Source organism: Pelophylax lessonae (assembly GCF_965119305.1).
Source record: "Pelophylax lessonae genome assembly, chromosome: 8".
Classification (NCBI taxonomy): domain Eukaryota; kingdom Metazoa; phylum Chordata; class Amphibia; order Anura; family Ranidae; genus Pelophylax; species Pelophylax lessonae.
The window spans coordinates 192658920-192671209 of NC_138775.1; the positions used below are offsets into that span (position 1 = coordinate 192658920).

The 12290-nt window shown below is 42.7% G+C and overlaps 1 protein-coding gene across 3 annotated transcripts in view; it reads right to left on the minus strand.

The window, feature by feature from the left end:
* FNBP1L (formin binding protein 1 like) overlaps nucleotides 1-12290 on the minus strand; it is a 300029-nt gene that overhangs the window by 164406 nt on the left and 123333 nt on the right. For all 3 annotated transcript variants that reach the window (XM_082265869.1, XM_082265868.1, XM_082265870.1), the window contains exon 2: nucleotides 9517-9632. In XM_082265869.1, coding sequence (XP_082121995.1) covers nucleotides 9517-9632 — 116 coding nt within the window. The remainder of the gene's footprint in view (nucleotides 1-9516; nucleotides 9633-12290) is intronic.

Genomic DNA, 12290 nt, shown 5'->3' on the forward strand with positions numbered 1-12290 from the left:
GGGCGCGTGTGTGTGTGTGTGTGTGTGTGTGCACCTACACACACACACACACACACACACACACACACACACACAAGCCACTTAGATACACCTGTTCAATTGCTTTGTAACACACATTGCTAATCTGCCAATCACGTGGCAGCAACTCAATGCATTTAGGCCCCTTTCACACAGGCGGACCGTTCAGATCCACCTGTCTGTTTTTTGGCGGATCTGAACGGTCCCCCCATGCATGCCTATGGGGCATAGGATGTCAGTGGAGACATGTCCGCTGACATCCGATCCGTCAAATCTGGACAGATGGAAACCCTATTTTCCATCCGACCAGCGGATCGTTTGGGATGGGATCGAATGAGAACGGACCAACGGTCCGTTCCCATCTGATTTCCCCCATAGAGATGCATGGGGAACTGACAGCTGTCATCCTCCTGCTCAGCGGGGGATCAGCGGATTGATCCCCCGCTGAGAAAAACGGACTCCGTCCGATGGACGGAGTGTGTGAAAGGGGCCTTAGGCATCTAGATGTGTTGAAGACAGCTTGCTGGCTGAAGTTCAAACCAAGCATCAGAATGGGGAAAGAAAAGGGGTTTAAGTGGCTTTAAAAGTGGCATGGATGTTGGTGCCAGACTATTTCAAAAACTCCTGATCTACTGGGATTTTCACACACAACCATCTCTAGTAATTTCAGAGAATGGTCCTAAAAAAAGAAAATATCAAGTGAGTGGCAGTTGTGTGGACAAAAATGCCTTGCTGATGTCTGAGGTCAAAGTGTGCAATTGTCATTCAAATGGGGTGAAAGTGTCCAGTATTGAATTGGTTGACAATGAGTTCGTTGTACTCCAATGGCCTCCACAGTCACCAGATCTCAATCCAATAGAGCACCCTTTGGGATGTGGTGGAAAGGTTTATTAGCAAGGCCTACCTAATAAAGTGGCCAGTGAGTGCATGTATGTGTGTGTGTGTGTATATTATATATATTATTTTCCTAACATAACAGCATACTGTAAATACATTTAAAATAGGTCGGTCCCTTTCAGTACCTTTGAGATTCAGCTTAAGAGCAATGAATGCTTGGGTGCCATAAATACTGTACCCTAGCATTCATAACATTACAAGATGGTTTGATCTTCATTGAAAAGCAAAAGGAACTACCTGTTCTGGGTCCGTATGCAAGGGATTGTGAGATAGGCATCCTCACTCAGCAGATGAAGGGTTCAGACTGTGGCTCCAGTTTTAGAGTCGGTTCACACCAGGGCGACTCAAAGTCGCCCTGACTTTGAAGTCGCCCGTGCAGCACGATTTCATCGTGGCTTGCAAACGACTTCTCATAGTAGAAGTCAATGCAAGTCGCTCCGACTTCGTCCAGAAGTAGTGCAGGAACCTTTTTCTAAGTCAGAACGACTTGAGTCACTCTGATTAGTATGGTTCCATTGCACAGAATGGAGCGCTACTTGTCAGGCGACCAAGTCGGAGTAGTGTGAACCGGGTCTTAAAGGACATATAAGCACTGAATGTTACTTGTATCCAGAAAAGAAAGCTGAAAGCCACTCAGGGATATGCAAATATTGTAAATACAAGAAGCAATGCCCATTCTTGTTTTAATCTTTGTGCACTGTGTATATTTTATAGATCTGTGCAGTAACATATCCTCAGCTTTCTGTAATGAAGACTGGTCACTTCTGTTCTTTCTCCTTGTGCAGGGAGACTGATCTTGTGTCAGTCCCACTTTTGCAGTTTTCTGCACACAGCCTTAAATAAATACTGGATATACTAAAGTGTTACTAAGCCCACAACAGTAACATCAGTCTGTATTGCAGTAAAGCATGCTTGTTATACTCACTGTGAAATCTAAGGGGTTAATCCCGCATATTGTATGAAAACACTTTGTCCTGTCTTCTGTGATCCCCCCCTTCTTCCACAGTCCCCAATCCATCTGATAGGACAGAGCCCTAGAGAGTTTTTTGTGCTTTTTTTGGGAGGGTGTGAACGGCACAGAGCCAATCAGCACTGTCTAGACAGAGGGTCAGGGGTCATGCATCCTCATAGGACAGTCAGGGGAGAATGAAAACTTCTTCTACAAGCTTTAACCAGTGCTCGGCTGGACACAGAAGTTACAAGTCTGCTATAACTGCTGATGAGAAAATGTATTTAGCAGTTTATATTTAGTAAAATAATTGCATTTCCATGTTCTGTGTACTGTGTGAGACCAGATATAATGAATTTAGGGTCCTGGATTTAGTAACATTTTATTCCAATATAGCTGTGACAGCATCTCATATTGTAGATGACTGATGATCATATTCTTTATGCCATTTATAGGGAAGGATAATTGTATTTATTTTATGGAGCCAATTCTAAATACATGACCAGCTGTTATTCTCCACTGCCAGATTACAGCAAAACAAGCAAGTTATTGCCATCAAAAAGGTTTTAAATATATTATATACAAAGCATTTGCAGGAGTATCGGTACTCGTGCAAGTTGTTCCAATACCTGAAAGTGACACTTTCAGGCTCAGTTCTTTGAGATGTCAGCGGGATTCCTCCACTGACAACTGAAATGTAAAATAAAAAAAGCTGACAATCGGTAAAGGAGCAGGGCCGCAGAGTCCTTAACAACCAATGGCAACCGATGGCTCATTCAGCGGTCAGTGGGGTTCCCCTGTTGACAGCTGAAATGTAAAACCGGCAAATGGAGCTGTAAAAAAAAAAAAAAAAAAAAAAAAGGCAGCCCAGGACAAGGTTTAGGGTCCATTCACACTAGCGCGACTTGTCAGGCGACTTGGTCGCTTGACAAGTCGCGGTCGGTCGCTCGCCATTGAATAGTACAGGACCCGTTCTAACAGGAGCAACACAAGTCACTCCGACTTACAAAAAGGGTTGTGTACTACTTTGGGGCGACCTGGAGGCAACTTGCATTGACTTCAATTATATGAAGTCCGTGCAAGTCGCACCGCGACTTCACAGGTCGCCCCACAAAGTCGTGTCGCGCCAGTCAGAATGGGAGCTTATCCACAACATTGCTCAGCCACTGAAACAAAGATAACAAGAAACATGGTTTCTTTTTATCTAGCCTTGTTTGTTTACAGATCAAAGGAATGAACTTTGTTCCCCAGATGAAGTCAGTTAAGCAACCTACCAAGAAAATTATAAAAAAAAAAAAAAAAAAAAAACTGTGTACCCCTTATTAACCTTTTACTTTAATCAGCCTTATTCTCCTTCTCCATTCAATTATTAATGTTCACTATTTGCTGCTGATTTTAATTTTTTGCTCACTTCTATTTTTTTTTAATCAATTAAATAATTTTTTTTTTTTTTTTTTGCTTTGTTAATTTTTTTACACCTTACCATATATTTACACGTTTCACACTGGAAAAAAAAAATGTATTTCATTTGTAAATAACTTTTCACTGCTTTGTACTATTGCTAACAGCTGAAGTGTAAACATTAAAGTTGAGGTAGGTATCGGTAATTGCCATCTTCAAGAGACCAGACCCCTGGGCACACTCCGTGCCAAGGACGCCTCCAATCCTAGTAGGCTGGCATCCATATTGACAACCGTCCAGCACAGGGGAAGAAATTATTTTCCCTGACAAAAGGCTGGAGAATGAAGCCACCAAACCAGGGACCCTCTCGTACTCCTGCTCAACAGGATCAGATTGTCCAGAGACTGAGGAGCCTTGTTCCATTTTACCAGAATCTCCTGTTGCACAGATCTCATGTGGAACTGTGCAAATGGAACAGCCTCAAAAGATAGACACCATCAGACCCAGCATCCGCAAGTCCTGCAACTTATGAAGTTTCTCCAGAGGAAGAAGCACTCTGGCTGAGGACAAATCCAGAGTCAGGACCAGATAGTACAGGCTTGTGGACAGAACCACAGTAGACTTCTGAACTTTCAGAATCCAACCTAACTTAACTCAGCGATTGCAGAGTAATCTCCAAGTTGTCCAAGAAGGCAAAGACTCTGCTCGTAAGAGCAGATCGTCTAGGTACCCCAGTACCACGATCCCCGCTGACGCAATAATGCTAGAACCGGGACCAACATGAAGGTGAGACCAAAGGGTAATGCCACAAATTGATAATGCTCCTTGCCCACGGCAAAGCTGAGGAAGCGCTGATGGGCGACACATATTGGGGTGTGAAGGCAGGCATCCCTGATGTCGATGGAGGCAAGAAAATCCCCCTGATGCAAGGACGCCACCACCGTGCCCCATGGACTCTATTCAGAACTCCTGTACCCGCACAAAGGTCCAGTATTGGATGCACCTTTCCCTCCTTCCTGGGGACTGTAAACAGGTTTGAGTAAAAACCTTGAAAACTTTGGAACCGGAACAATCACCCCTTGAAGTAACAAGTCTTTCACTGCGCCATAGAGATCCTTTAAGCGATCCGGGGACAGGCACAGGTTGGAATAGACGAACCTTTCCAGAGGATAGATCGAAACCCGATTTTGTAGCCGGAGCGAATTACTTTGTGGACTCACTTGTCCTGGATCTGGGAGGTCCATGGTCCTGGAAAGCAGCAAAGACGTCCCCCCGCACCAGATACGGGTGAGGGTGCCCCATTCATGCGGAAGAATGATTGCCTGCAGGACTGGCAGAACCCGCTCGTGGTTTGCCTGACTAAAACTTCTTGGAACCCCTAGCGGAGGCCCGAGAAGGCGTGGATCCCTTGTCTTGAGTCCCTGAGGGACTAAAAGGCCGCTTGTAAGCTGAAAGAAAGGTCCCCATCTGCAACGGGACTCCTTACCCTTGAAAGCCTGAGGAAGAAGAAGAGTACCCTTTCCCCCTGTGAGGCCTTTGATGATGTCATCCAAGGAAGCTCAAAACAGGTGATCCCCTCATGAATGGAAGATCGGACAAGGTCTTTTTAGAAGCCTGGTCCGCAGACCAGCATTTTAGCCAGATATTGTGTCGGAGGACCACTGCTGGGACAGACAGTCTAGAAATCAGGGGAGCAGCATCCAAAGAGGAGTCACAAATTGTAGCCCTTGGACCAACTGATCCACCAGCTCCACAAAGGCGGGGGGGGGGGGGGGAGCTGTTTCTTCACCAGGACGCGAAACATTTTAGCCCATTAAGTCATAGCTTGTGACACTAGGACAATAGTAAATACTGGCCTAAGTGCCGAACCAGCCACAGTGAACATATGGCGGCTTAAAGCCTCCGACTGCCTACCAGCCTGGTCTGTGGCTTTATTTAACCTGGAACCCGAGGAGTCTACTACAGGAGGTACTGTCCTTTTAAGGAGGGAATATTTGTAAGGGTACCACATTGCAAAACGCTTGGGGATTGCAAGGGTGCGTTTTGGGCACCCCATTGTTTTAAGACAACATTGTCAAAGGTGGTGGGAAAGGGTAACATCCTTGCGGCTTTTGGGGACCTCTGGGTGCCAAAGGTGACCCACGTCTCTGATGCTGCATTAGTCACATCTTCCATATGCAAAGTTTCCTGCACTGATACAATCAGTGCATCCACTAGTATCTTTTCATATGGGGCTAGACGACCAGAGGAATCATCCTCACTATCCGAGCACACAGGGTGCATGGGCGTAGACCTCGAAGGGTAACTTAGGGTGCTTTATGCTAGCCCATTTGCCCAGAACGAAATCTACTTTGAACACCAAGGGCCCTGCAGCCTCAGAGGAGGGGTGGGGGGGGGGGGGGTCGGGTGGTGAAACATGCTCCATGGACTCCATGAATGAAGAGGGGAACCCACAAAAAAAAAAAAAAAAAGAAGTGTAAAATACCGCAAAAGGGACACCCCACCGCGCTGTGGCACTACAAGGCCCAGCACAGAGCACTATCGCTGCAAAAGCAGGAAAAGTGCAGCACGTCACGTAACCTAAAAAGTTATGTCTGCCCCGGGAGGGGAGGGGGGTGTGGGCAGATGGGGGCACAGGCTGAAATAGACCACCGATATGGGGGGGGGGGGAAGAACGCAAACTGGGAAGGAGGGGAGCCCAAGGGTCCGACCATCCCAGGGAGGGGCCCACGTCCAACCTAAAACCTGCCAGGGGTAGAGGGGGACAGCTACTTACCACACCAGGAACAGGGTGGCTAGTGCTCCGGACAGGACACCGCTCCATCGTAATGTGGGTGCTGTCGGCCAGGAGAAAAATTATACGACTCAGGCCGACGCCAGTTTGTATGCGCCCTCGCGATACATAACTCGCAGGCAAGCCCCTGTCCAGTGGGGCTAGGTTGCGGCCAACCTAGCGCAGAGCTGCGTTCAGCACGCGCTCACTGGCCGGACTGGGGGGACCCTAAGGATCTAGATTAGCCAGTGCATCGCCCAGTCCAGCATTTGAATGTAGATTCTCACAAAAACAAAATAATAATAAAAAAAAAAAAAAGAAAAAATTCCATTTAAAAAGAAAAAATTGCCAGGACCAGAGATCCCAGCAAGGAACTAGGTCCTTACTCCTGACTAGGCATAAAAAAAAATTGAAGACCTATAGCAGGAAGTGGGAGTATACCCCTAGGGACTGCCTAGAGTCCTACTCCTGTAGGGGGCAATATAACCCTATGGCCAAAAAGATGATGTGATGTCCGTCAATGAACGAAAGAGAAATTTCTATCTAAAAAGAAAAATCGGTATCGGCCCTGAAAAACCGATATCGGTCGATCCCTAACACAAAATATATATATCCCTAACACATTATAATTATATATTATATATATATATATATATATATATATATATATATATATATATATATATATATATATATATATATATATATATATATATACACACACATATACACACACACATACCTTTATATAAAGAAATCAACTAATAGAGCACTATAGCAGTGCTCTACTGCTGCAGAGAAGCAATGCAGCTCTGTCTGGGCCTCTGTACTGACAGGAAGTGCAATAACAATACTACTTTCATGATGTGAACACGATGTGGAAGCATTGTGTTTACATAAACACAGCACGCTTTTTTGGAGCCATCTGTGTAAATACCTGAAGCCCACAAGTTGATAGTGTCAGCTCTTGGACTTCATGTCAATGACAGCAGTTCTAGAACGATAAGTTGCTAAGACCTGAGAAAACCACAGAGTACTGGTACCCTTTTAAAATGGCATCTGGGACCAAAGTTAAAAAGCACTGCTTTTACGTAGTGGTGGGCTTGAGCACGATATGGCCATATGGTGGGACCAAATCCCCATTTTTATATATTTGATTGCCATAATATATTTGATAGTCATTTCTTTTGCATGTGTGCGCTATTCTCTGTAGATCTGTATGTCCATTTGGTTTTTATAGCTGCACCAGCTTTAGAAGTGCATGTTCAGGGTGTGCCCCCCCCCCCCCCCCCAGCTTTTTTTGTTTGTTGTACTCGGTCTGACCAGACTTCTGAGGTTGAGCACCCCACCCTCCCACACCTGAACTTTGTTATCAGTGTCCACTAGTAAGCAGATATAGGAGGAGTCCCTTATAGTGCAGTTGCACATCTCTCCCAGCAAGGAGTAAGTATCTCCAATGGTTTAGAGAGGCTGGATTCATCCTTCATTTTATGGATAGTGGTGGGCTTGAGCACGATATGGCCATATGGTGGGACCAAATCCCCATTTTTCTTTATTTGATTGCCTTTATATATTTAATAGTCATTTATTTTGCATGTGTGCGCTATTCTCTGTAGATCTAAAAAGCAATGCTTGTCATCTGTGTAGCATTCAGGATTTTTCTTCACATTCGGACGTGCAGACAACAGCAAATGAGAGAAAATGTCCCCAAACTGAGTAATTTCCCTCAAACAGCTATTGGAACAAGTGTTCCCAATGGAAAATTCCCTGTTTAGGTGGCAACTAAAAATTTTGGAATTTCCTTAAAGTATAACTAAAAAGGCAATATTTTATATATTCAATTAAATAAAAAATAAAAAAAATAAGTTGTTGATAGAGTGGAGAGGGTTTAGAACCCATATCAGTTTTATTGCTGTCTGTGCCCCTGTTAACCACTTCCAGTCGCTGCACTGCCTTTTTATGTCGGCAGTGTGGCTCTCCCAGGCAAAATCACGTTAATAAACGTCATTTGCTTGGGAGGCCACTAGGGGGCGAGTGTCCCGCGTCGGAGGCGCGCTCCCGCCCCCGATCGTCAGCGGGGAAGCCAGTGCGATAGTCAGACGGCTCCGATTGCCGTCTGACACCGACGATCTCCCCCCGCTGACAAAGAAGGACAGACGGCTGATGTAAACACAGCGGCTATGTTATCCTGCTATATAGGATCGCATGTCTCCGATCATCTCACAAGCCCAACCCTTCCACAGAATCACTCCCCTAGGCTTACATTTAACCCCTTGATCACCAATAGCATTAACCCCTTCCCTGCCAATGGCATTATTACAGTAACAGTACATATTTTTAGCACTGATTACTGTAGTAATGTCACTGGTACCCCCAAAAGTGTCAAAAATGTCAGTTAGGGGTCTGATTTTTCCGCCACAATGTCGCAGTCCCACCAAAAAAAAAAAAAAACCCAGATCGCCGCCATTACTAGTAAAAAACAAAAAAAAATAAAAATGACAATCTTTCCCGTAGTTAGTAAACGCAATAACTTTTGAGCAAACCAATCAAAATACGCTTATTGCGATTTTTTTTTACCAAAAATATGTAGCAGAAAACAAATTGGCCTAAAATGTTAAAAAATGTAGATTTTTTAAATGTTTTTTTGGAAATGTTCTATAGCAGAAAGTGAAAAATATTGTTTTTTTTTTTTTTTCAAAATTTACGCTCTTTTTTTTGTTTATAGCACCAAAAAAAAAAAAAAAAAAAAAAAAAAAAAAATCGCACAGGTGATCAAATGCCATCAAAAGAAAGCTCTATTTATGGAAAAGAATGGAGGTCAATTTCGTTTGGGTACAGCGTCGCACGACCGCACAATTGTCCGGTAAAATAACGCAGTGCCGGATCGCAAAATAGGGCCTGGTCATTAAGCAGCAAAATCTTCCAGTCCAGAAGTGGTTAAGGAGATTCATCTTCTCCATTAGTCCTGGTTACCATTATCATTGAAAGTGAAAGTAAAAGAAAATCCCAAATTTTGGGTTGTCCCCACAAAGTAATAAAGGGAAAATGTTCCCATGGGGACTCTAGTTCTGGTGACCGGAAATCTGTGCAATGGGACACAGATCGTGAAAAAAAAAAAAAGAACCTGACAGGGTTATAACCCTGCCTTACTCTATCCAAAGTGAAAAAGTTTTGCCTATAGTACTTTAGGCTTTCTAACCTCTGCCACATTCTTTTTCACCTGGTGACCATTGTTTCAAACTCTCCAGTGGGGACAAAAATCGTAATAAAAATCTGTCACGGCTCTTATAAAAAAGGCTTTGGCCTTAGATACATTTTTAGCCAGTTATCAATAGTAAGCAATAAGGAAACAGTATAGGTATCTGAAGCCATTAACCTAACAACTGTTTGGACACAATGTGTTCAAGCTTATCATTGCTCCTTAATCTGCTTTTCTGTATGATAAACCAAGAAAATATAGCAGCCAAAGGGCACCTACCTTAGTTGTTTTGCATAGTTCTGCTCGATTTCTAACCTCTCTTTCACAAATTTTGCATATTTGTCCAAGAAGTCTAAACCCCATTGCGTGTGCTTCTCTAAATTATCGAACTGATCCTGTATAAGAAGCAAAATGGAAAAAAAATCAATTAAATCCTTCAATTTAACTAAAAATACATAACTATTAAACTTTAATTTTTTTTTTTAGCACAGTACACCTGCCGAAGCTGGAGTTAATACAAAATTGGATTTCATAATAAAAACACATCCAACAAAATAAATCTCTAATTACATTTACCAACTACCCAGGAAATCTGAAGTGATGCGTTACTTCGCTTTGGAAAAAAGAAATGGAGGTGATGGTGCATGTTCTGCTTCTGTCTTCTGCCATACAGTGTCAGACCTGAGCATAAAATGAGGACTGGCAGATGTCTTCCCCTCCTTTGTTCTCCGAAGACATCTGTTCCTGTATGGCTACCATGACTTAGCAGGTACAGAGCACTCAGAGCGCCCAATATTGATTTAACTCCTTGGAGAGATCACATAAGCCAAGCATACAAAGTAGATATAGATCTTCGCACACAAGACACAGATAAAAAGGGGGAAAAAAATTAAAGTAAATAAGATTAAAATATAAAGATGTAAGCAAATGCTACGTACAGCGCGTGTGTTTATGTGTGTATATATATATATATATATATATATATATATATATATATATATATATATATATATATATATATATATATATATATATATATATATATATATAAAAATATAGTCAAGACATTCGCAAGGTTAAAAATATTAATTTTTATTTGAAAAAATAGTTTTGTCCTTCAAACTTTGCTTTCATCAAATAATTCTCCATTTGCAGCAATTACAGCCTTGCAGACCATTGCCATTCTAGCTGTCAATTTGTTGAGGTAATCTGAAGAAATTTCACTCCACGCTTCCTGAAGCGCCTCCCACAAGTTGGATTGGCTTGATGAGCACTTCTTCTTACGTACCATACTGTCAAGCTGCTCCCTAAATAGGGTTGAGATCTGATGACTGCACTGGCCACTCCATTACAGACAGAATACCAGCTGACTGCTTCTTCCCTAAATAGTTCTTGCATAGTTTGGAGGTGTGCTTTGGGTCACTGTCCTGTTGTAGGAGGAAATCGGCTCCAATCAAGCGCTGTCCACAGGATATGGCATGACCTTGCAAAAACAGAGCGATAGTCTTCCTTATTCAAAATCCCATTTACCTTGTACAAATCTCCCACTTTACCTGCACCAAAGCAGCCCCAGACCATCACATTACCTCCACCATGTTTGACAGATGGCGTCAGGCACTCCACCATCTGTTCACTTGTTCTGCGTTTCTCAAACGTTCTTCTGTGTGATCCAAACACCTCAAAATTAGATACCTCAGTCCATAACACTTTTTTCCAATCTTCCTCTGTCCAATGTCTGTTCTTTTGCCCATCTTAATCTTTTCCTTTTATTGGCCAGTCTCCGATATGGCTTTTTCTTTGCCACTCTGCCTAGAAGGCCAGCATCGCAGAGTTGCCCCTTCACTGTGGACATTGAGACTGGCGTTTTGCGGGTACCATTTAATGAAGCTGCCAGTTGAGGACATGTGAGGCATCTATTTCTCAAATTAGAGACTAATGTACTTGTCCTCTTGCTTAGTTTATGCACCGGGGCCTCCCACTTCTCTTTCTATTCTGGTTAGAGCCGTTTGTGCTGTTCTCTGAAGGGAGTAGTGCACATCGTTGTAGGAAATCTTCAGTGTTTTGGTAATTTCTTGCATAGAATAGCCTCTATTTCTCAGAACAAGAATAGACTGTCGAGTTTCAGAAGAAAGTTCTTTTTCTGGCCATTTTGAGTGTATAATGGAACCCACAAATGCTGATGCTCCAGATACTCAACTAGCTCAAAGGAAGGCCAGTTTTATAGCTTCTCTAATCAGCACAACAGTTTTCAGCTGTGCTAGCATAATTGCACAAGGGTTTTGTATTCATCTGTTAGCCTTTTAACACGATTAGATAACACAATGTACCATTAGAACACAGGAGTGATGGTTGCTGGAAATGGGCCTCTGTATACCTATGTAGATTTTCCATTAAAAATCAGCCGTTTCCAGCTAGAATAGTCATTTACCACATTAACAATGTCTAGACTGTATTTATGATTAATGTAATGTTATCTTCATTGAAAAAAACAGTGCTTTTTTTTAAAAAAAAAAAAGGACATGTCTAAGTGACCCCAAAGTGAAATATCTTCGGGCTTTACTAGTGTATTTACTTTATTTACGGATAAAAATAAATAGAACATGAGCTTTAATGGCATCCCAGTCTTAATCTGTAGGTCCAAAAAGACATGTATGAGTGAGGTTTGGGGAACAGGACTGTTCTGACCTCAACCCAATATAAAATCTTTGGGATGAATTTGAGCAGATACTGCGAACCAGGCCTTCCTGTCCAACAACACAGTGTCTAACCTCAGGAATGCGCTTCTGGAAGAATGGTCAAACATTCCCATAGACACACTCCTAAACCTTGTGAAAAGCCTTCCCAGAAGAGTTAAAGTTGTTAAGGATATAAAGGGTGGGCCAACTCCATATTAAACCCTACGGACTAAAACTGGGATGCCATTAAAATTCATATGCGTGTAAAGGCAAGCATCCCAGTACTTTTGGTAATATAGTGTGTATACACTATGGGTAAAATTATTATTGAATGCGTCACCATTTTTATAGGTAAATATATTTTTAAAGGTGCTATTG